This window comes from Eublepharis macularius, chromosome 15 (assembly GCF_028583425.1).
Source record: "Eublepharis macularius isolate TG4126 chromosome 15, MPM_Emac_v1.0, whole genome shotgun sequence".
NCBI lineage: Eukaryota > Metazoa > Chordata > Lepidosauria > Squamata > Eublepharidae > Eublepharis > Eublepharis macularius.
The window spans coordinates 37,941,885-37,964,803 of record NC_072804.1 but is presented as its reverse complement, the minus strand read 5'-3'; the positions used below and the strand labels follow the sequence as shown (position 1 = coordinate 37,964,803).

General features: G+C 45.0%; 1 protein-coding gene across 7 annotated transcripts in view; it reads right to left on the bottom strand.

Moving 5' to 3' along the window:
- The window catches only part of MACF1 (microtubule actin crosslinking factor 1), a 286,862-nt gene that overhangs the window by 122,120 nt on the left and 141,823 nt on the right, over window positions 1-22,919 (bottom strand). For 4 of the 7 annotated variants that reach the window (XM_054998843.1, XM_054998846.1, XM_054998845.1 and 1 more), the window contains exons 25-37: window positions 22,623-22,792; window positions 22,322-22,500; window positions 21,131-21,269; window positions 20,085-20,278; window positions 18,482-18,644; window positions 16,574-16,657; window positions 15,207-15,314; window positions 12,773-12,871; window positions 11,942-12,094; window positions 11,610-11,698; window positions 10,952-11,087; window positions 1,816-7,167; window positions 160-309 (exon numbers count right to left, since the gene is read on the bottom strand). In XM_054998843.1, coding sequence (XP_054854818.1) covers window positions 160-309; window positions 1,816-7,167; window positions 10,952-11,087; window positions 11,610-11,698; window positions 11,942-12,094; window positions 12,773-12,871; window positions 15,207-15,314; window positions 16,574-16,657; window positions 18,482-18,644; window positions 20,085-20,278; window positions 21,131-21,269; window positions 22,322-22,500; window positions 22,623-22,792 — 7,016 coding nt within the window. The remainder of the gene's footprint in view (window positions 1-159; window positions 310-1,815; window positions 7,168-10,951; window positions 11,088-11,609; window positions 11,699-11,941; window positions 12,095-12,772; window positions 12,872-15,206; window positions 15,315-16,573; window positions 16,658-18,481; window positions 18,645-20,084; window positions 20,279-21,130; window positions 21,270-22,321; window positions 22,501-22,622; window positions 22,793-22,919) is intronic. The other 3 variants (XM_054998847.1, XM_054998848.1, XM_054998849.1) reach the window with 1 other exon arrangement.

Here is a 22,919-nt window from a genome sequence, read left to right as displayed (position 1 = left end):
CTCCCCGTGGGCCCGATTCGGCCCAAAACAGGCCCGTTGTGGGGCACAGGGGCATCCCCCCCACTAGCCAGGTAAGTGGGGTCAGGGGGGAGGAGGGGAGAGCAGGGGATCCCCCGCCCCGGGCAGGGGAATGGCAGCCCTAGACAGAAGCCCACTTACCACAGCCTGATGCAGCAAGTTGTGCTGTGCTGCTAAACTCCTCTCTGCAAGCTGACCTTGCTGGATTTGCAGCTCAATATTGCGCACCCTGGACAGGAATGCTACCAGTTTCTCATCACAGTCCAGGCAAAGTTGTTTACTGCAAAGAGGCTGGACAGTCAAAGACAAGAAAAGCAAACTTCAAATTGATCTGTTTTTGTCCTTGCTCCGTGCCCTTGCCCCCCAGTCACTCTCGTATTTTTCATTTTGCGCTAGCCTGAGCTAATTTCAATCACAAATCTTTGATAGTAAGAGCAGTACAATTTATTTTTTGCTTGAGATGGCAATTTTGTAAAAGATGTTTTACAAAGATTTCATTTAAAAACTTCTTTAAAAAAAGATAAATAGCCGTATTTCCTTGGTGGTAGCCCCGGTCTTGTAGAATTACCTCCTAAGAGAAGTTCACAGGGCAATCTCATTGTCACCCTCCTAATATGTGATTTTTTTTGGCTTTGGAAGGCTGGTGTTCAGATATGGGAAGTTCTCATCTGCAGTGGCCTTTTGAATGTATTGCTAATTGTTTTAAAGGTTTTAATACTGATTTCATCAGTAGTGTAGGATTTTTGCAATATTTTACCATTTCAAATGTTTTTTTTAATTGGTGAGCAACCTTGGGGATTGTGACCTACACCAAAAGTTGAGGGAAGCAACAAAATACAAACAAGGCTTCAGTGCTCTCACAGAACTAAGTGTCCCGAGAGCCGAAACAAATGTGAGGAATACAAGTCAATTCAGAAAGGAGTTTTTTTTAACCATTCAATGCTTCAGCTCCCCTCATCAAAACTGATCTCCCCACATGAGTAGCAGTTTGAAAAGTAGCAGTTTTTTGTTTGTTTTAAAAAAATCTTTTCTCTTTAAACCATTTATAGTAGTTTAGAATGCTCTGTTTTGGCCAGTGCAATCGAATGAGGTTTGAGGGAAAAAATCCCCTTGTCTTATCCTGGACCGCCCTGATCTCAATGATGGTAATGCACAGTTTATCTTTTACAGAGCAGCAGATAGCTGTGAGCAGCCCCAATAGCCAAGACTAGCCTGAGTCAGAGCCTGGACGGTAACCAGGAAGATCTCCAAGAAAGACTGGGGCGGCTATGCCGAGGAAATCAAGGGCAAACCATCTCTGCTCATTTCTTGCATTGGAAAAACCATGAGGCAGAACTTCATGGGGCCACTATGAGTCAGTTGCAATGCTCAACAATACACTTTACCCTAGATTGCTTTGATTTTTATCACTTCTATTTTGGCCCTTAAATTTCTTAGTAAGTGACATCTTTAGTTTTAACAAATTGCAAAAGACCTGCCCATTGCTATGATGGATATGATGGCCAAGCACTCTTTCTCTCCTTGGAGGATATATACTCAAAGAGAGCAAGGCCCTAACTTGAGTTAGGGACTTCCGCCCATCCTAGCCCCTCTCTGCCTGTTCCTTCCAAGCTGGCCTGCATTCCTGGATACTAAACAAGTGTGAAGGAGCACAAAAATCAGGATGCACCCAAGTACAGAGGTCCAAGTATGGCACATGACCTTCTCATCTCCAAATATGTTCTCACATTGGCTACCTATCTAGCTCATTGAATACACATAAAAGCTTGTTAAATTCATTTTAATAAAGCCACCTACCTTAGCAGGTTTGGAGAGCTGCTTGGAGGCATCTCGCCGTCTCTCTTCCACTCCTCCATCCATGCTGGGTAGGTCACTAGCATTCTCATTCTCTTCGGTCAATTTCAGGTCTGCATTCTCTTGCACATCTAACTTTTCAGAAGTATCCTTCTTGCCTCTTGGAAGCTCTCCCTCTTGAGGCATCTCTGTCATCAGCCCAGACAACTGGCCTCCATCAGGGTACATCTGCTGTGTCTCTTCTGCCTCGCCAACAGCCATGCTCAGCCCTTGAATGTCACAGCTTCCATCTTCGCTGGTTATCTCTTGGGTTGTACGTACGTGCATGAGTGATGGAACAGAAGGACAAGAATTCAACTTGTCCTCAGGGATTACTCTGTCTTGCAGGGCTTGTGTCCTTGTCTCAGGAGATTCTGCACCTCCCATGGCAAGTGCTCTGGGTATCTGATCTTCTTCCAGTATAAGTGGTTCTTTGTCTTTTCCTCGAGATGGTCTTTTTTCAAGAGCATCAACTGCTACCAACAAGGATTCGTGATCAGTTTTAGTACCTTGTTGGGCTAATTCCCTGAGTGCGCCTGTCTTTAGAGGAATGTTCACTTCCTGAGTATCTCTGATGTCCCCTTTTTCTTCAACCGACATTTTTTCTCTTTCAAATGCCGGTTTAACATCCTTTTCATGAGCCTCAAGTTGTTCCTGCGTGACCAGACTTCGCATCCCCCTTCCAAACGAATTCTCCCTGATGGGTTTCTGCATCTCAGAGATCGATGGCTCTTTGATCATTCTCCTCAACGTTTCCTTGGAATCTGGAATAGGAAGGGGTTGTTTCTCTTGGGAAGACACGCAGAACCTCATTGGTTCTGTTGGGATGGAAGCCTGCTTTCTGTCCTTTTTCACTTTCTTCTTTTTGGTGGTTTTAAGGTCAATTTCTGAAGGAGTAAGAACGGGAGTACCCAGTGCTTCAGATCTTGGGCTCAGTTGTTCAATCTTAGAATCTGCAAGTGGTACTTTGGCTGAGGTCTCCTTCTTGGACTTTGCAACAGTGATCAGTCTGTCCCTATTCATACAAGCTTTTCCTTCCCCTCTGTGAGCTCCAGAACTGAGTTCCATAGATCCCAACACATCCAGGGATTCTAGCAGCACACACCCCTGGGCAGTATTGCTGCCTCTCTGACCACCACTGTCTCCTACAAATGCTTCCTCTCTTTGTTCCTGACCCCCATTAATCGTCATGTTTCTCATTCCATCCATTACAGACTTCTCTAGAGACACAATTCTTTCCAGTTCCTTTTCTCTCTCTCTCTCGCCTTCTGCTTGCTTTTCTATCTCCCCTTGCTGGGATTCTTTCCCCTTCAACCTCCCTTTCCTCCTAATATTTTTTTTCTGGGTCCTTATCCTTGCGGCATCTGGATCTAACATTAAGGAAAGTTCTGTGGCTGGCTCGCTTTCTCCTAAAAGCTGACTAGTTAAACTGTCTACAGCTGAAGTAAAAGGGAGGGGAAATGATGGAGGTTCGTCCATCTCTCTTGATGCCTCATGAGTTCCTTTCAAAGAATCCTTTAGGGCATCTTCACTCATGGGAGAGTGCACTGCTTCACCTCCAACTCTCTGTTTTTCATCGTCACTCTTTGCAACATCATCACATGCAGCCAAAGCTTCCATCTTCGAAGTACCATTTTGCATCAACATCTGGTAATGGTCGCCTTCATCTACGTCTCCATGCCCAGGTTTATCATGGGTGATCTGCACAATTTCTTGAACTGCACTAGCTACGTTTTTGCTGACAAAGCCCTTCTCAACAGCCACCTCTAACGCTACTCTGCCTCCACTTTCAGCATCGACTATCCCTCCAGCCAACAGCTGATTTGCTGCAATGGCTATAGCCATATCTTCATCCACCACACCTTGTTCCAGAGCAGATGCCAGAGATAACCTCTGGCCGGTAAAAATGTCCATGATGCCACCTGCATCTGCTTGAGCCTGCAACAATCTCAAGGCAAGCGTGGGGTCTACCTTGCCGAGCTTCACCGCCTGAGCACATGGAATTATGTCCCCAGTTGCTTCGTCTTTCAGTTCTTGAAAGGGAACCACCTCCAAATATCTCTGCCCTGATTCAATGTCAATTTTACTCTCCCTAAACAACTGTGAATAGGGGACCAATCGACAGCTGTCTGGATGAATGATTGCCTGCTTCATTTCGGAAGACTGCACTGCTTTCTCCATAACTGATTTGGGCAACAATCCTTCCTTCACAGCTTCAGTTAAAGTAATTTTCTGATGGGAAATGGGGTCAAATACACTCCCAGTTGCAGCTTGTATTTCTTGAACTTTGCTTTGAAAATCTGGGCTGATTAATCCCAGGGTTACGGCCTCAGATGAGGACACCCAGTTCTTCATTTCTGGATGAGTATACTGGTGCAGACAGACACTTTCTGCCTTGGTGAGTTCTTCATAGTAGCCCTGGCCAATTAATCCATGTTCCATAGCATCCTTTATTGAAAGCCTCATGCCAGTCTTGTGGTGAAGAATTCCTCCATCAGCTATTTGCTTGGTCAAAAGCTGCAAAGCCTTTTCCTTACCCAGGAGCATTTTTTCTACTGCCTGGGTGACTGTCAAAGGTTTTTTTGTTTGAGGATCAAAGATGCCACCTATTTCAAACTGCAAAGCTATTAGCTTCTCTTGGGTTGCCTCTGCAGCACTTTTCCCCTTAGATGCTTTCTCGAGGTTTATAAGGTCTTCTTGACTGGAGGGCTCTATCAGGCCAAGGTTGGAAGCCAACGTGACAGAGATTTTCTTGCCACGCTTGAAGTCGACGATGCCGCCAGTAACCACCTGGCCTTCCAGAATCCTTGCGGCCGTTTCCTTATCCAAGAGACCCACCTCAGATGCCTCCTTGACAGAGTAAAGGGTTTTGGAGAGCGGTTCTATGACACCACTGATGGCTTGGTCAGAGGTCAGCACCTTCTGCAGCAACTTCTCATCCATCAGCCCTTCACTGATGACCTCTTCCGTGGTTAACGACTCACAGGTCTCTGCGTCGAAGAAGCCACCAAGCATTTGCATTGCACCCATCAGTTTGACAGCTGTATGGCTAGGCACAGCACCGCAGGCAATGGCTTCATCCAAAAGCATCTTCTTTCCAGTTTGCTCATGAATGATGCCACCTTCCTGGAGCTGAATTAACAGTGTCTTCAGAGTACTATCTCTTCCCATGCCTGGTGAGTCAGAATTCGCAATTTTACAGAAATGAAGTGATTTTTCTTCTTTAATATGCTCCTCTCCGCCTTTCCCTTCAGCTCTGTTGAGGCGGTCTCTTGGTGATCCGTTCTCAACTTTTCCCACATTTGAGAAAATGACAGTTTCAGGATCTCCTTCGTCTGTTGCTAGAGCCTCCTTATCCACAGTTTTCTCTTTCAAATCTTCCAATTCCTCCATCTTCACCAAAACATCCATGAACATACTAGTGTCTTTTGCCATGTCATTTTTTTCCATTTCAAGGATTCTTGTTTGGTCTCTGAAAACCGTATTTTCTTTTGCTAATGGTATTGCAAACTTTGGGTCTTCCTTTGCAATCTCTGTGTCCCTGGGTTGTGTGTCAAAAGCAGAGTCCTCTCTAAATGTGTGCCTGGATAATTCTGTTTCATGACCATTCTGGAGTGTCATCAGGTCTTGCTGTCTTTCGGAGTCATCCATTTCACTCTTAAAACCTTCTGCAGCATTGGCTTCCCTCTCCTGAATCTTCACATTCGCACTTGCCTCACCACCTTCCATCTCTACCATTTCATTAGGTAGAGAAATGTTTGACCCTTTTTCTGATATACCTAAACAAGGTTCAGGAGCCTTTAAAGCTAATTCATTGTAGACTTCGGCTCCCAGTTTTATACTCTTATCTTCTTCATGAATATCCAGTTTGGGAGGGTGGGTTTTGCTAGCTTCAAAGAGGTGAGTGTCCCAACCATTATCCTGGAATGGCATAAGCATTTCAGAAAAGTTGACCAACTCCTCATCTACTAGAAGCAATTTCTGGCCATTGTGAACGTTGACATAACTGTGGGTCATCAAATAAAACAATATCCTTTCTTCATTGGTTCTTAGGGGAAGCTCACTTTGGTCCCCATGATCTGTTGGGCTGCCTGAGGGAAGGTTGCTTCTTTTGCTTCTAGCTGGGGAGTCTGCCAGAGGCATTTTTGGCATGACGTCAGGAAGGCAGGTTGATTTCAGTTTCTTGGCGGCATCTCTGTCCAGGATACCACGCTCGACAGCTTTCTTCCAGGGCAATATTTCTCTAGTTTCAGGGATATAAAGTGCCTTGATACAATGCCTCCTGCTCAGAATCTTATGGGCTAGCTCAGAGGACAGTATACCCTGCTTCAAGACATCCACAACAGGGAGAATCTCACCTGACTCAGGCCACAGAATGCCCATGAATGACCAAAGAGATTCCAGGATCACTACAGCAATTCTGGACGCTACCAAATCTTTCCTTACTGCGTCACTGAGCGAGAGCCTCTCTCCTGTAACCGTATCTATAATGCCACCTGTCTGAAGTTGTCGGACTAGAAGGGCACATGCAAGATCTTGGTCAATCAAATTATGTCTTATGGCTTCATCTACAGTCAACCGATGGCCACTTTTGGGGTCTGCAATGCCACCAGCAAAGAGCTGGGCTTCCAGTAGCCTCACTGTCACTTGCTTCTCTATCAAGCCTTCCTGAACTGCACGGAAAATGCTAACATTGCTTCCTGATTTCAAGCTCACCATCCCGCCTGCCAGTTGTTTGACAGGCAGCAACCTCAGTCCCGTCTCCTGGTGAAGGATGCACTGGCGCATCAGGTCGTTCAAGCTAGTTTTTTGGGCCGAATTGGGATCAATCAAATCCTTGCAAGAGCTCAAGTGTGATGTCAGTTTCCCATGAAAGCTTGTGGTGATAACGCCTCTTTGAAGAGCCTCTTCTAAGCTGATTCTCCCCTGGCCGGAAGGGTCTATAAACCCCCCAGTGGCAAGCTGAACTTCTGAGATTTTCAGCCCAGTACCCTCACTGATTGTGCCATCCTCCATCATCGTCACTAGAGAAAGAAATGGCTTTCCTTCTAAGTTGGTTTTGTTTACTAGTTGGAGGACGTCCTGCAGTTCTTGGAGCAGCTGTTGAGTTCTACTGTCTATGATGCCTCTCACCAGGCCCTCAGCCAAAGAGAGCTTTTCGTTGGTATCAGGAACCACTAGGCCAGCTGTGATCACCTGAGCCTCCAAGAGAATCAGGCCTGTTTCTTGGTCTATGAGACCTTTCTGCATGGCCCCCCAAACAGGAAGGACTTCCATGGTGCCAAGGTCTAGCACTCCTGCGATAACCTCGATTCCCTAAAGAGAAAGAAGAGAAAAAGAGTGAACTCAGAGAAGCCATGAGAAGCCATGAAAAAGAGATTAAGTTAGATTTTATGCACCCCAAAGTCCAAGCATGTCTCAGACTTCTAAATCAAGTCTGCGCTAGAGAGCAGATCCTCAAAGGGAATAAGGAATTTACTGAGTGCTTAACAACACTGAGCAAAATTACTTATAGAGAATATGTTTTTGGTCTTGCATGTTGTCTTCAGTGGCACTTTGGAGCTCAATCTAGCCAGCCACGCATAGCATCACTGAGACATTTCGGATGCCCATCAAGAGCAGCAAAGCAGCAAAGGCAGCAAAAATAACCAAGCAGCTGAATTGTTCCACATAAAGATCAATGGAAAGAGAGAGAGAGAGAGAAACACCAGGAGAGACTGACATGCTCTCACCACAGTGCCTAAAAACAAGACAGATTTGCACAAATCAACCACAAGAAAGACAGCCCACATGAAGCAAAAGGAAAGGGAGAAGGACAGGAAGACACACATCTCTCCACAAAAGTATGCACTCTACCAGTCCAGCATGAGCTTGGTTATTATTACAACACCCAGAGACATGCACAACAACCCTGAGTCAGCAGGAAGCAGAAGTCCCAAAGGATGCAGCCATTCCATTAAGCTGTTTTTTTACCAGCCACTCAACAGCCACTCTCAGGGTTCTCTGCAATTTGTCCCTAACCATATTGTTTCAGACTGTTTCAAGGTGTGGTCTTGTGAAATGCAAAATTCTAAAGTAGAACAAGCCCTCGCTGACAGATCAGGGGCTCCTAACAACATTAAGGCCGGTTCTGCATTGACACGACGAATAGGAAAGGGTTGTCATTTATGTTAACTTCTCAAGAACTAAATCCACCGAGAGCAGGACCCAGAACAAGAGCCTCCGATCTGCTCAAATATTCATCTCTAGCAACAGTTAACAGGAATTTATACTTGCGCACTTTTATCTCTAAATGGGCAAGCAGAGCCAGAAAAAGAAGGGAACGTGAATACAAGATGCTGCCTTCAACTAAATCAGACCTTTGGTCCATCAAAGGAGTACGTCTACTCAGACTGGCAGCAGCTCTTCAGGGTTTCGGGCAGAGGCCTTTCCCATCATCATCTACCCAATCCTTTTACCTGGAGGTGCAGGGCACTGTACCTGGGATCTTCTGCATGCAAAGCAGAGGCTCTTCCACTGAGCCACAGCCCTTCCCCTTAACACACGAAGCAGTCCTATACTGAGTCAGACAATTGCTTTCTCAAGGTCAGTGTTAATCTGCTTTGACTGGCAGGAGCCCTCCAAGTCTTTCATATCACCTGCTACCTGATCCTTCTTAAGCGGGAGATTGCAGGGACTGAACCCTGGGGACCTTCAGCAAACAAGGCAGAAACTCTACCACTGAGCCAAAGCCCCTCCCAAATGTCCCGGAGAACCTGCAGCAATGCCAGACTCTGAATAGTTCTCTGAGTGCATTGCCCTATATTGGCCCCCATTTAGGGAATGGGCTCAAGCACCTCATTGGTTGTGGGACATGGATCTTTGAAAGATCTTTCAGGCAAACTGGCTCTTTAGACTAGCATCTAAAGGTTTTGCATGAAGCTTGTAATGGACTGTGCTCTTTTCTAGTTGCAGGGTTGCACCAAGAACCTTCCTCTCTTCCTTGGCTATGCAGGGTGTGGTTGGAAACTACATGGAAGAACTTCCATACTTCCTAATGCCAGAGTCAAGAATGGAAACATGCACATTCATATATTAAAGCAAGCACCAAAATGAGAAAGAGGAAAGGGAGGACAGGAGTCATAAAAGGCTGTTTACTTACCAGAATGGTGGGTTTTGCCGTGAGCAGTTAAAGACAGAGCCTTTATGGAGCAGCTCAGCCGAGTGGCACACACAGAGTAAAAGCTTGGGGGTTAGCTTCTGGCATGCGACTGTTTTGGTTTGGCACAAAAAAGTGAAAAGAATGCCCACCCCATCCCACAACACAAGAGCTTCTCCTTCTTTCTCTGAATGAGGATTTTTTTGTGCGACCTCCAGAATGTTAGTGAACACCACAAATTTTTTCAGTGAGGACGGCAATTAATCTGAACAGTAACTCAACATGAAAACGCAAACCATACAGGGGACACATCATGCTCAATGCAGCGAGTTCTGCTGTTTGGTGGAAGGAGAGAAAGGTTGGGTGGTTTCTTAACCTCAATCTGTTGCCTTAAATTGCACAACCACTTTCAACCTATTTTCCACAAGCAAAAGAGTGTTAGAAGATCTCCCCCCCCCCCAAGGCTCCCTGTGACAATGAAGCACCAAAACCAACTGGAAAACTGTCCCATTCAACTGAGGAAGTCTCAGAAGTGCCCTCTTAGGCACTCAGCCCTTTTCAGCCCCCCTCCCCCACTGCAATCCCCATTGTTTAGAGCTCCTGCTGGTTCATGCAGCATCCCTCCCACCTCAGGCAGCCCGAATGAAAGGGTGCTGGTTTCTAATACAATACAAGAGGGAGGAATTGGGGACAAAACAAGATGCCTGGTCTTCCTGAAGCTAGATTAAACTGGAGGAAAGCATCTGAATAAAGTTCAGAAATGGTGTCAACCTGGCCGAGTTGGTCTGCCGGTGCTTCAAAACACAGGGAGCTAGCAAGCATTATAAACAATTCTGCACAGAGATAACATATCAGTGGGACACATGACTATCACACTTACATACACGTAAGATACAAGGATATTCACATAGGACTCCGAAAGAACAACAAACCAACAACAAGTAGGGTGGATGTTCAAAGATTTCTTGCCAAGTACCAGGTGGAGGACAGCGGCACAGAATTTGAGGTCAAAAGGGAGGGAATGAAAGGTCCGGTATTTTGGTCAGTGAATGATTTATGGTTGTGGAGAACAGCAGGGTGGTCTTTCCTCTGGGGGCACAGAAGCGAAAAGTAGTCCCTTTCCCATTATTCTGGACAGGAGCATCAACTATTTTCCAGTCAACTCCTTAGTTACAGTCACTGGATGTCTTGTTCATCACATAACATTTCCCCTACATCTGTCATTACATCACTTTTCGTAACATCCACCCTTTGCTGTCCAGTGCCCTATCGTTCACTTCTCTTACTACCCCTGCTTGCAATCTTATAAAAAATCTCTGCAAGACTCCTGTAATCTCTGACTACAAACTCATGCTTAAAACATTTATCTTTCTTTTGTATGTGCCTGAATGAATGAATGAATGAATGAATGAATGAATGAATGAATGAATGAATGAATGAGGAAGACAAACTTGAAGTTCTCCAGCCCCAAATTATAAGCATACCCAATGTCAAACTACTGTGGGGGAAACCAGGATGGGTGGCCAGAGTCCTTCCTTAAGGAGAACTTGGCTTCCTCCCAGAGCCAAAAAGGCCTTGGCAAGCACAGCTCCTGTCAATGTACTACTTATAAGAGAAGCTGCACCTATCAAACTTCTCTTTGATCATTAATGTTGTTACACATGCAAGAGCCTTCTGCAAGTGAGGAGTCCAGCAACCTTGCTATGACACCTTCCAAGCATTAACATGTTTATAACAACACATTCTGCCTGCTCGGCCTTCAGAAACAACTTTGTCAATGGGATCCCATTCAGAATGCAACAGATGGGACTGAGCGGAGTAGTGGTTATGCGTATGACTTTATCAAACACCAGGAGGCTGTGGGAAAAGATGTGCTAGACACAAAGTACAGCTTTGTTCCCTCACAGGGGTGGGGAAAAAATATCCCAGATGTAGGAGATCCTGGCATGGAAAGAGGAGTACCTTATGCGCCGTCTCCTGGGCCATGTGGCTCTGAAGCTGCTGGAGCTGCTCTGTGGAGTCAGTACACAGGTGGTCGTAAGTATCCTTCAGGGCATTTAGCTGAGTCACAATTTGCTCTTTCTCCTGGCCAGAAAGCCTACAAAATGGGATGGAGGACATTTCTTGATATAAGCTGAAAAATCTGCAGTCACAGAAAGCAGCCTACTGAAATCCTGGACTAGAACAGTATTTGTGCACAGTGGCTCTATTTTTTATATTTTTCTTGATAAAAGTTTAGGTTTCCCAGTTTGTGGGATATGGACCAGGGATAGTTAGAGATCACAGAATACTGTGGAGGGGAGGGAACTCACTGATTCCCACCAGACTAAAATCAAGGCCCTCTGGGTGTAGAACCCAAAGTCTTTGGCAGATAGCCAGCCTGATAGACTTCGGATATTCACCTTCTTCTGCATTCCAGAAGACATACCAAGCTGCCTTCTATTGGGCTAGACAGGATTGGTTCACCTAGCAAAAGCCTATGGACTCTGATGGGTAGTCATCCAAGACAGAGGTCTTCTCCAATCCTATAGCTTAAGAAACTTCACAAAAGTTTCTAATTTTTATAGTCGACATACATGATATTTTAGTTCCCAAGCCATGCTGCCAACTCTGAACTCACTTGTGACCATGCTTTGCAAGGAAGATCTGGGTGGTTTTGACAGCTTCAGAGACCTGCTCCTTCTTTGCGGCCAGTTCCTCACTTAGGACCTGTGAAGGAACAAGGAAGAGCCAATCAGTTAGAAAGGCAAGAAGGGAAATGCGCTGCTGAAGCATGGGAGAACTGGAAGACGCTCAGAGAAGGCGGATGTTAAGTGATCTGCAAAGCGAGCCAGTTCCTGACAAAATATGGGGATGGCCAAGTCAAGTCTTGCAGGGTGGATCTTGTTTAGCCCAAAGGCCATGAAGCCAAAAGGATACAGGAAAGTGCCCACCTGCCCTTCCAATACACACCTGCTGCTCTAAAATGGACTTCTCAATATCTCCCAGTTCTTTACTGTTGGGGGTGACACTTTTGAACTGTGCGTTCTGCCTGAAACTCGTGACCCATCCCAGGAGTTCTTTTACTTTATCCACATGCTCCTGCTTTTCCTCCTCTACCACTTTCTGGAGAAAAAGAGAAAAGGAAAAAGACATGGAATATATTCACATAGAAATAGCAAGGTTTGGGTCCAGTAGCACCTTAGAGATCAACTAGATTTCCAGGACATGAGCTTTTGAGAGTCAAAGCTCCCCTAAAGGGAGCTTTGACTCTCAAAAGCTTATGCTCTAGAAATCTAGTTGATCTCTAAAGTGCTACTGAACACAATAGATGTACAAATGAGACCTTTCATCAACATGGCCAAATGGTTCTTCTGTACATAGCAGACCATCACTAGCTTAGGCATTTGTAAGCTCACCATAAAAACCTGGTTAAACTGCTGTGGTGCCATGGGAAGTTCACAGACTTTTTAACTTCCTTGCAGTGATTGAGAGAAGCAATAGACAACTGAACCTGCCATGAATTTCCATTTTGTCCTAGTGATGGAAAGGCAGTCAGAAATGGGAGAACTCCTATATCAGAAAGTAAGTCTCAAAATCTCCAGGTATCAGAAGGCAAAGAGTGTCCCCCCCATCCTCCAATTGAGCTTCTGAACCTGGAAACTGTAGAACATTTTAAGAAACTGTGGTTACATAACCAACACAGTCAGAGATAAGTTCATAGAAGTTTGGCTTCTTGATGCAAGAGGGCCACAACCTATTCACATGGCAGGTATCACAGAACATTTACAACAGCATCCTTACTTCTTCCTCTTCCAGCCGCCGGAGAGCATCACTGATGTACTTTACATGCTGTGTAGTCAAGGTGACCAGGGCTGTGTAGCGGGTCCGTAAATCCATAAACTAGTAGGAAGGGGGAAAGAAAACCAAAAGGAAAGGAGCCTGTTAATGCTGGTAGCGGAAACCCACCCTACACGCATTTTGCTCTTAAACAGAACTTCTCATTTACCACTCTCTGGCCCAGACTGAGGGACATTTGGACAGTATAACAACTTTGGGACATGCAGATGGGTGAAAGCCCTACAAGGAAGAAAAAATCCAGCCAAGAAGGCTGAAGGATTGAGGGAAAAAATGTCTGGCAAAAGATTCCAAACTCAGACCCTGAACTCTCAAGAAACATGGGTTCTTCCTCCCTCTGCAAAGATGGGGAAAAGTGTGGGGGAGCGATTTCAACCCAGAAAAAAACAGGTGATCAAAGAGGTTGAAAGGAAAACCTTGGATATGAAAATATCAAGCTCAATATCAAATAAGTAAAAAATGTATTTAATTACAAAATCTTTAAATCAAATTCCAAATATTACAAACTGCGCATAATGATCTATTAACTTTGGTTAATAGATCATTCTCTGGTGTGAAAAAGGAAACTGCAAGGAAAGGGGGCTTGTTAATGCTGGCAATGGAATATCCCCCTACACACAAGGCTGTGCTCTTGCTTCACAGAGAACAGCTGGCTGACTTCTTTGATACTGACCTTGATAGTTTCATATCCAAGATTTTTCTTTTTCTTTCAACCTCTTTGGCTACCTCTTTCTCTGTCTGCCCCAGAGAGGATGCAAACACATCTCAAGTTCCAAAAGCCAAGTAAAGAGGACCATCACAAGTTCTCTGCATTAGAATACTAAACCACATCTCTGTTTACAGCTCCTCAAAAGACAACAGTACCCTGTATGGGACTGTACAGCCTTTCTCATTTTCCCCTCATCCAGTTTTTCAGGCAGGAACAAAACACCTCTGAGGAAAATGAAAAGAAGGGGACCTGTCCCCTGTTGCATGAAGGACTGGGAAGAGAGAGGCCAACCAGCAACTTGACAACCAGCAACCAATCATTAGGACCAGGGCTTTTTTTCAGCAGGAATGCGGTGGAACGGAGTTCCGGCACCTCTTGAAAATGGTCACATGGCTGGTGGTCCCACCCCCTGATCTCCAGACAGAGGGGAGTGGCGGGGAGGGCAATCTCAACTCCCCTCTGTCTGGAGATCAGGGGGTGGGGCCACCAGCCATGTGACTATTTTCACCGAGGGCGATTTAAACTTTAAAAAACTCCCCCTTGTTCCAGATGACCCAAAGTGACATCATTGTGTGATCCCTGTGCTGGCAACCCACTGAGTTCCACCACCTCTTTTCCCAGAAAAAAAGCCCCAATCAGGACTGCAACCTTTTGTTGGTTTTCTTTAGCAAACTATTCAGGTCAAGATTTTGGGCTGAGCTAGTTTTAAACAGGTAGAGCGGCTTGCTTAGTTTTGTTTTGGGACTGCTCAGCGCCAGTTACACAGAATGAAATGGAAAGTGCTTTCTAACATAAGCAGTAGCGTCTGTTTTCTTGACTGCAAGGTCTTGCTTATCTTTCATTCCGTTCAGCCAGAGGTTCACCGGTGAGAAGGAAATTCTATCACCAATTCTACTGCAGAGTACGTCATGAAAAGCACCCTCTGCACCAATAAAGGCCAGAGAATGGTCTGAAATTGCATGATGCAGTTCTGCCACTGAAGCAAAGCAGATCTGGCCATGACTTGGATGAGAGGCCATCTTGAATGCTACTCAAATGGCTCCGAGCTCCTCTAGGGAATAGTGGGAGGCGTTTAACAAAACAATAAGTAATCCTCTCTCATTAAAAGGGGAGGTTTCCTCACTTTCCTGGGTTGCTCTTTATTTCACTACCTGATAGGAAAGTCTAGTAATGATGCAGTTATTACTAGACTTTCTCATCAGAGAGTGAAATAAAGACCGGCCTAGGAAAGTGAGATTTCCCCTAGTGCAAACGTCAAGCAGAAATTCAAAAGTCAGCCCTAGATTACGTATGGAGCAAAAGGCCCTTCCAATCTCTCTTTCTCTGTCTCTTTTCCTCGATCTCCTCCAAAAGATCCACACGCACAGTGAACTGCATGGTGTTCTTTATTTACCTTGCAGGCAGCTGAGCTGGGTTGACCCCTGTAGGGATTTGAACCAGTGGTTCCAAGAAGTCTACGTATTTCAAACCCTGATGCTTAGAGCTTAGAGCCTCTGTGGCTGACAGAAAAGAGTGAGGGGGGAAACTTTTACACATGGGTTCAGGAGCAGGCAGCAGAGCACGTCTCAAGAAAGGCAGCTTGTCTGTCTAATGAACTGAGTATTCCTCTTGGCCTCCCCCACCCCAGTCAGCCCCCTACGCCAAAAGGCAAAGGGCTGACAGGAGCTTTACCTCCTGCGTGATGGCATCCGAAGAGGAAAGCATGCGCCGGCGTTTCACAGGAGACTTCTGCTGCGATTCCACAAAAGCACGGTAGGTCATAAGCTGCAATTCATAGTCCTGGGAATACAGAGGTGGCAATATATACATCTGCAGACTCAAAAAAAAACCCCTCCATTTTGAGCAGTTCTGCCCATTCCAAGAAGGGTTTTCCACAGCTGGCTTGCTAGTAAAAGAAACTCTGCCTGGATTCTTCTTTTTGCATCAAGCATCTACGTAACTGACACTGTTTATAAGGTTGCAATGCGAGACATATCCACAATATGGTAGCAGGTGCATTTTTTAACATCTTTTAGTCATAAAAAGGGAAGATACTGGAACAAGATTGGTCAAGCAGGAAGAAAAATGTATCACCACATTCCCTGGGCTGTAAAAATCTCAAAACTTCCACAAGCTTTCAATTATCTGTACCTCCCCATCTCCTGATCCCAGAAGATTTTGGCAACAATTCAGAAGTCATCTACCATAGATTTCTCTCTAGCATTCTCCACCCATGATTAAGACCAACAGCAATGCTCTCCATGTACTCCATAAATATCCCACTAAATGAGTCTATAAACATGTAAATTCCCAGACCACCCACTAATCCCTTTAGCATTAGCTAACTCCCCCTGTAACTTCTGTAAAAGCGCCATGAATAATCCTCTCTTTATTATGAACAACAGCCACTCTTAATTTTTTTTGCCATATTTGATGTTGAATATGCCCCCCTCCAGTTTAACCTGTTCTCAGTGTCTCTCACTGACTTTTGTACAGACATCCTGCAGCAACAACATATCTAACTCCTTCCTTTTGCAAGCTATAGAGCTTTTTTCTTTTTACTGGAAGTAGTCAACCCTTTAACATTCAATTAGAACACTTTCACACAATCCTTTATTGCAATGGCCAATAGGACAAAACATACACAAGAAAAAACAAACAAAAGAGGAAGAGCTCTTTTTGAACAGGTCCAAAGCAAATCACGTAAGTTCTGTCTCTGTTGGCCATTCATTGTAAGCTATCCTCTGGCAAACGGAACTTTTGACTCTCAAAAACTCATACCCTGGAAATCTAGTTGACCTTCTAAGGCGCTACTGGACCTGAACCTTGCTCTTCTACTACAGACCAATATGGCTACCCACCTAAAATTTTCCTCTCCTCATAGTTTTAAATCCTTCATCTTTAACCAGTTTCGACATTGCTTGCAGCATAACTACTTTTGTCTACAGAGAGTCAGGATTGTTTTGCAGCTGACTGCAGGAGTACCAGTCCTGTAGTCTGACTGGCTTGTTCCCCCTTCCCCCAAGGTGCATTCTATAACTACAGTAGCATTGAGTTACCTTTACAGCAGCTGAGTATTGCTGAGAGAGTTTCTGACACTGGTCCAGTTTGGTTTGATTTCCCTCTATTTCAGCAAACAGGGCCTTAAATTCAAAATAAAAGCATTATAGAAGGGACATTTGGGTCATTGGCCTCCTCATCAGTTAATTCCTTTCCCTTTGCTTTTTGACACATAACAGCTCCCACATAAGTCACTTAAATATCGTGTTTATGTTGCCAACAAGAACATTATTACAATTCTTGCTCCAAACCAGAGAAAGAGAAATCTTTCTTCCTGAACACTTTTTGTCTTAAAATCCAACAGCAGCCCTGCTGAACACAACCACAAAGGCCATCCAGGGCTGTATCAAGTTTCCAAGGGAAGGGGAACCCTACACGGGGGGCATGAAGGCAACCCCCTCCCCATGCTCTTGGTCCCTGGCATCTAGTATTCAAAAGTACTTCTCAACATACAGGTTCCATTTAGTCACTGCAGCCAATAGTAGTCAATCTACTGGATGTGATTTTTTCCTAATATTTCTAAAAGCCAGCTAAGCCAGAGATCACCACAGCATCTGGCAGCCGCAAATCCCACAAGCTAATAATGCAGTATGTTAAGAGATACACTCTTTTGTCTGTCCTGAGTCTACTTGCAGTCAACTTCACTGGTTGGTTTACAAGGAACAGAAAAGTTTCTGTCTTCCAAAAACCACGTATTTTTATAAAACACTTCCATGTTCCAAACCCAAATGCCCATAATGTGCCTCCTGATAAGATGTGTGTGTTATTTGCCATCAAGTCACCTCCAATCTTACAATCCTATGAACAAAAGACTTCTAAAACATCCTACCATTAACAGACTTGTTCAGATCTTGCAAACTGGAGCTTCTTTTATGGAGTCCAGCCATCTCATTTTAGGTCTTTCTCTACTGTCTTCCACTTTTCCTAGCATTACTGACTTTTCCAGAGAATCTTGTCTTCTCATGATGCGACCAAAATATGAACAAATACTAAGCTTCTATTTTCTTTCCAAACCCACCACTTTGTATCTCAGAAAAGTTGTCAACTGGATGTTCTCTAATGCATTTAACAACTTATATTGTTGAAGGTTTTCACAGCTGGAGAACATTAGTTGTTGTAGATTTTCCAGGCTGTATGGCCATGGTCTTGGTCTTGTAGTTCCTGACGTTTCACCAGCAGCTGTGACTGGCATCTTCAGAGGTGTAGCACCAAAAGACAGAAATCTCTCAGTGTCTATGTGTGGAGAAGATTTTAGCATGTAATTTATATTGTGCTTATGCTTATGAATTTCAGTGGCTTCCCTGTGCAATCTTCCCTGTGCAAATTCATAAGCACAATTTCAACAGGAAAGAAGAGAGTTTAAGAATGAATAGGGCATGGTTTCCAGTCCTGAAAAACACCAGACTAACAAGATACTCTACATCTTACAATAGCCCTGCAGATAAGATTAGCATATCATCCACCAGTCCATATGCAAAAGAACCTCCTCAGGATACAGTGAAGCTTCCCCCCAATAGCATTCCACACCCTGGGAAACTCTTACAGGATGACTCAGCCCAAACCCACCTTCCTGAGTAGATATAAATTACCTGCTAACATCTTCTCCACACATTGACACTGAGAGATCTCTGTCTTTCAGTGCTATACCTCTGAAGATGCCAGTCACAGCTGCTGGCAAAACTTCAGGAACTACAATGTCAAGACCACGGCCATACAGCCCGGAAAACCTACAACAACTAACATTCAACAACTATTTGCATATCATATTTGGGGAGGCTTCAGCACACTTTTTTTCATTGTGGTATCCTTCAGCAAACTTTGCTGTACCCTTCCCATTCCAGGAACTAAAATCCTAATGCAGTGCTATGCCTCCCTTTGGTTTCTTTGCATGCTTGCATCAAACCTACCATCTGCTGGCTCAACTGCTCAGAGAGGGCCCTGCTATCTTCTGCTTGCCCAGGCTTCATCCGTTCCTGCTGGGCTGTGGTCTCCTCAATCCACTGGATGAGTGCCCCATGGCAGTTCCGGTAAGAGCTCAGCACTTCCTCAATACTCTCCAACTCCGATTGACTGCCAAAAGATGCAAGAGAATTAAAAAGAGGGGAGGGGAGGAACATTGTAGATGAGCTTTGAACTTTAAGTTCGTTCATCACAGTAACATTGTAAATTGCCTCTACAAGCACAAGCCAGGGATGGTGGAATTCTGCAATATTTGGCACTAAAAACATCATCCCATTTCAGGAAACTCAGCCTGGATTTGCAATTCATTTTTCATGGGAGCTATATTCTGAGCAAGAGGTGAAGGGTCAGCAACCTCAGCTTTGACCACTGACTCCTGCAAAAGCCAAAATGTGGGTGCTCTTCCTTGATGTCCCCAGACTGTCTTGTCCTCTTGCCTCCTGTGAACCTTTTTCCTCTTTCTTACCAGGTTCTGTTTGCCATTTGCAAGTTTCTAAAGCAACCAGCAGCTTCAGGCCTTCCTAATGACAAGAGTCTCCCTGGTGGCTCAGTACAGCCTGGGAGTTTCCCATCCCTTCTTCCAATCTTAAGCTTCTCCTTATGGTTGCCCCTCTGCTGACTTCATGGGCAAAGGGCTCTTTAACCCACCCTTCCCCAGTATGAGCAGTGATAAAACTTTTGCTGCAACTCGTCTACCTGCATGAGCTCTTCCCAAGCTTCTGTTGTTGCTCATGCTGAGGAACAGTTGAGTTAAAGAGCCCTTTGCCCATGAAGTCGACAGAGGGGCAACCATAAGGAAATGCTTAAGATTGGGAGAAGGGATGGGAAACTCCTAGGGCTATACTGAGCCACCAGGGAGACTCTTGTGATTAGGAAGACCTGCAACTGCTTGTTGCTTTAGAAACTTGCAAATGACAAACAGAACCTAGTAAGAAAGGAAAAAGGCTCACAGGAGGAAAGAGAACAAGACAGCCCGGGGACATCAAGGAAGAGCATCCACATGACCATAGATTTCTTGCATCTTTGCTTTATCTCATCACTCGTCTTCTCAATGCACCAATATTTTCTTTTATTAAAGTGCTGCATATTGCAGCACTTCAAAAAAAAATCAAGGGTTCCTGTAAGTTTCCATGAACACACTTTCTTTCTTTTTTCTTTCTTTCTTGCTATAAGCAATTTGGTTTTTCCTACCACTGACCCAGTGAAAAGTCAGCATGGAATATCTTGGGTTCATGGCTACTCCTTCTGACCTAGAGGTGGCTGAAGAGTCTCAGTTACAATGCAAGGTAATTACTGGAGAGCTGTTCTTCCCAGCAAGGGGATAAAGCAAAGCCGCTCTGAAGGTGCTAATGTGTGCTGATTGCGGCTATTGCTGTCTGGAAGGGCAGGAAGGTTTCATTACCCCTCCCCCCTCTCAGATTTTAGGTGGGCAACACTGATCATGCAGAGCACAGGGAAGACGCTACCCATGGGAGTCAGGGTGCAGCTGCCCCCTCCAAAAATTCCAGCTCATCAACAAGAAAGCAGATACCAGGAGGTGGTAACCCTCACCGGGTCTCAAGCTGCATGCTGGCCCTCTGCCAGCGATCCCACAGCTGGGTGCCTTTCTCCTGGTAGCGCTCCACATCAGGGCTGCGTTCCTGCTTCAGAGAGAAGAGCTGATCGGCCACAACTTTTGCTCTTGCCAAGTCATCCTCCAGCATTGCAAAGACGGAGCTCTTCTCATTCACTTCACTGATCCATTGCTTTAACATAAAAAGAAGGAAAACGTTTCAATTTAGACTACCCAAAGGTTAAAAACTGGGCCCATTACTCATCAGTAAGTCCCATCTCTAGCTTTCTGCTGAGCTGTGATGCTATGGAACACTCACAAAAATTCTAGCTACTGAGCTCAAGGTTTAGTGACAGAATGTTGACACAGTATGACTCCTATAAGGCTTGGAAGGTCTCTTGAGCTTGGAAAAGCTCACCCAGAGCCTAGGAACAGGGAAGGCTGTTTACTATTTGTAGGAAGCAGGTGCGTGCAGAGAGCAGGGAGTCCACGAAGAGAAATGAACGGGGATTTCAAATAACTACACATCCAAATGGCTGTCCGCAAGTCTCAAGTTTATTCATAATGGCATAGCATGTTATAGAAAAATCTATAATTTTCCCTGTCTGAGTATACATCTTAAAAACAATTGACAGACTGACTTGTTTTGGTCTTGGAAGAATATTTTTCAGGACATTTCTTACATATTTGATACAAAATCCTTACCCTTTGAGCAGGAGAGGCAAGAGACATTTGCAGAAACTGGCACAAACAAAAGGGCAACGTGGGGCTTCTTGCTTACCAGCTCAGAGCAAACCTCCCTACACACTCACTATCACAACACAAGCCGGCCTCGCTGCCAAAGGAATTGGTATCAGGCATGAAAAAACAAGGAGGCACAAGGCCTGCCAGATCCAGATGTGTCAGTTGCTTTTTGCTCAGCAGCCAGAAGGGGCAGCCACCCGCAACAAACAGGGATCCAGCAGACTGACAGAACCCTGCAAGACCTCATTAACGTACAAGCAAGCCTTGATCAGTGTGATTCTGATTACAAGCCACCACCCACCTGTAAGGCAGCTCGGTGAGATCGAATGGAGGCCAGATCTGCAGGCACAGCCTCTTCTTGACTCAGTTTAACCTCATACCCTTTGACCAGGGACTCGGCTCCCTGGGTTTTCCGAATGATGACATCCACGGTCTTTAACCTATCAGATGGAAAGGGAAATGTTTGTTACTGAAACTATGGCAGATGCTTTCCATCCATAGGAGTTTGCCATTTGGGGCAGGTTAAACAGAGAACATCTCATACAAATTGCAAAGTACCCCTCCCACCCACAACCCAACACCCAAGACTAAGTATTTCCTACAACGTCACTTTTTAAATTAGAATGCTCTGATCAGAAATACAGAACAGAGAAACAGAGAAGTTAGAGGAACAGCAGCACAAAGCGCTTCAATGCACATTCGTGCTATTCTGCTAATGCGCTTTCTTTCACTGAAGTTACTGAGACAAGTTACAGATTTTGGGGCAGGGAGCAGAAAAATGAACGGCTAGTAACCTGGCCTTAAGGGAGCTGTATTGTCACTGCTGAAAGGGGAAGAAAATAAGATCCCTTTTAGCTAAGGCAAACATTCTGTTATATGCCTGTGTCTTGCAAAGAGGAGGAGATCATCACGATCAAAGATTCTTCCAAGACAGACGCAACTCCAGGCGTCCCAATGTGTATTTTTCTCCCCCCAACCCCAAATGCACAACATAAACTTCCTTATCTTGAACTCAACTGGATCCAGGGGGCTGCCAGATTATTCCAGAATGTGGCAGAAGCCACTGCTAGCTCCAGCACACTTTGAGCTACAGAGATTTTTTTCTCTTAAATTCAGCAAAACTTACTGCAATTTTTATGAATGCAAAAATCTCAGAACTGTTCATGCCCAAGTTAAAAAGACTCTGCATTTTATGAAAGACAATTCTACTCATTCCATTCTCATTCTCCCTCAGATCCTCATGATGTAAAATCCTTCTCATTCCTCCTGCATTATTCCCCGAAGGAGCTCAGGCTGGACCCCTGGCCATCTTTGCACTCTTCATCCTCACAACTGTTCTGCAAAGTCTACCAGGCTGAGATACAATCTGGCTCAGGGTCACTCAGTGAGCATCATGTCCAAGTGGGAACTTAAACCTAGGCTTCCACAGTCTAAGGCCAACACTGCCCCATGCTGGCCCTCTCTCTTGGTTTGAGAGCAAAAGGGGACCCACTTGTCCAGGTAGACAGATGAGAGCCCGTAGACGTGGTCCATCTTTTCCACCAGCAGATTAAGCTCAGAGCGAAGGTGTGGGGTGCTGGACCCCGTGGGAGATTTGTGCAGGAAAATGTTGCATCTCTCAGAAAGCTGTTCCACGTCTGCCTTCAAATGATGTAAATCCTCCTTCAAGCGCTGTGGAGAGAATGCAAAACAAAACAGGGGTCTTGCAACACCTTGAAGGCCCACAAATATTTTTATTCCAGAAGAAGCTTTTAAGGACTAAAGCCCACTTTTTCAGATGCAGAAATACTCACCTCCTGCTCAGCAATACGGAAAGTGTTTTCCTGTAAAGCGTCCCCATCCGTTCTGGTGCTACTGGGTGTCCGGATGGTCCCCACCAGCCGCTGCTCACATTCCTCCAGGTGAATGCGGATGTTCTTCAATTCGGAGAGGTACGTCCGAGCTGTGGTCTCATCTTTGTCCTCTGTTCCCAATTAAAACAGACCAAAAAAAAAGCCCACAATGGAATCTACATCCAAGAGGTGTGACATACTACAATTCAGCTACTGCTGTTTGGTGTCTCAGGGGTAGAACCCTGGCTTCAGCCTTGA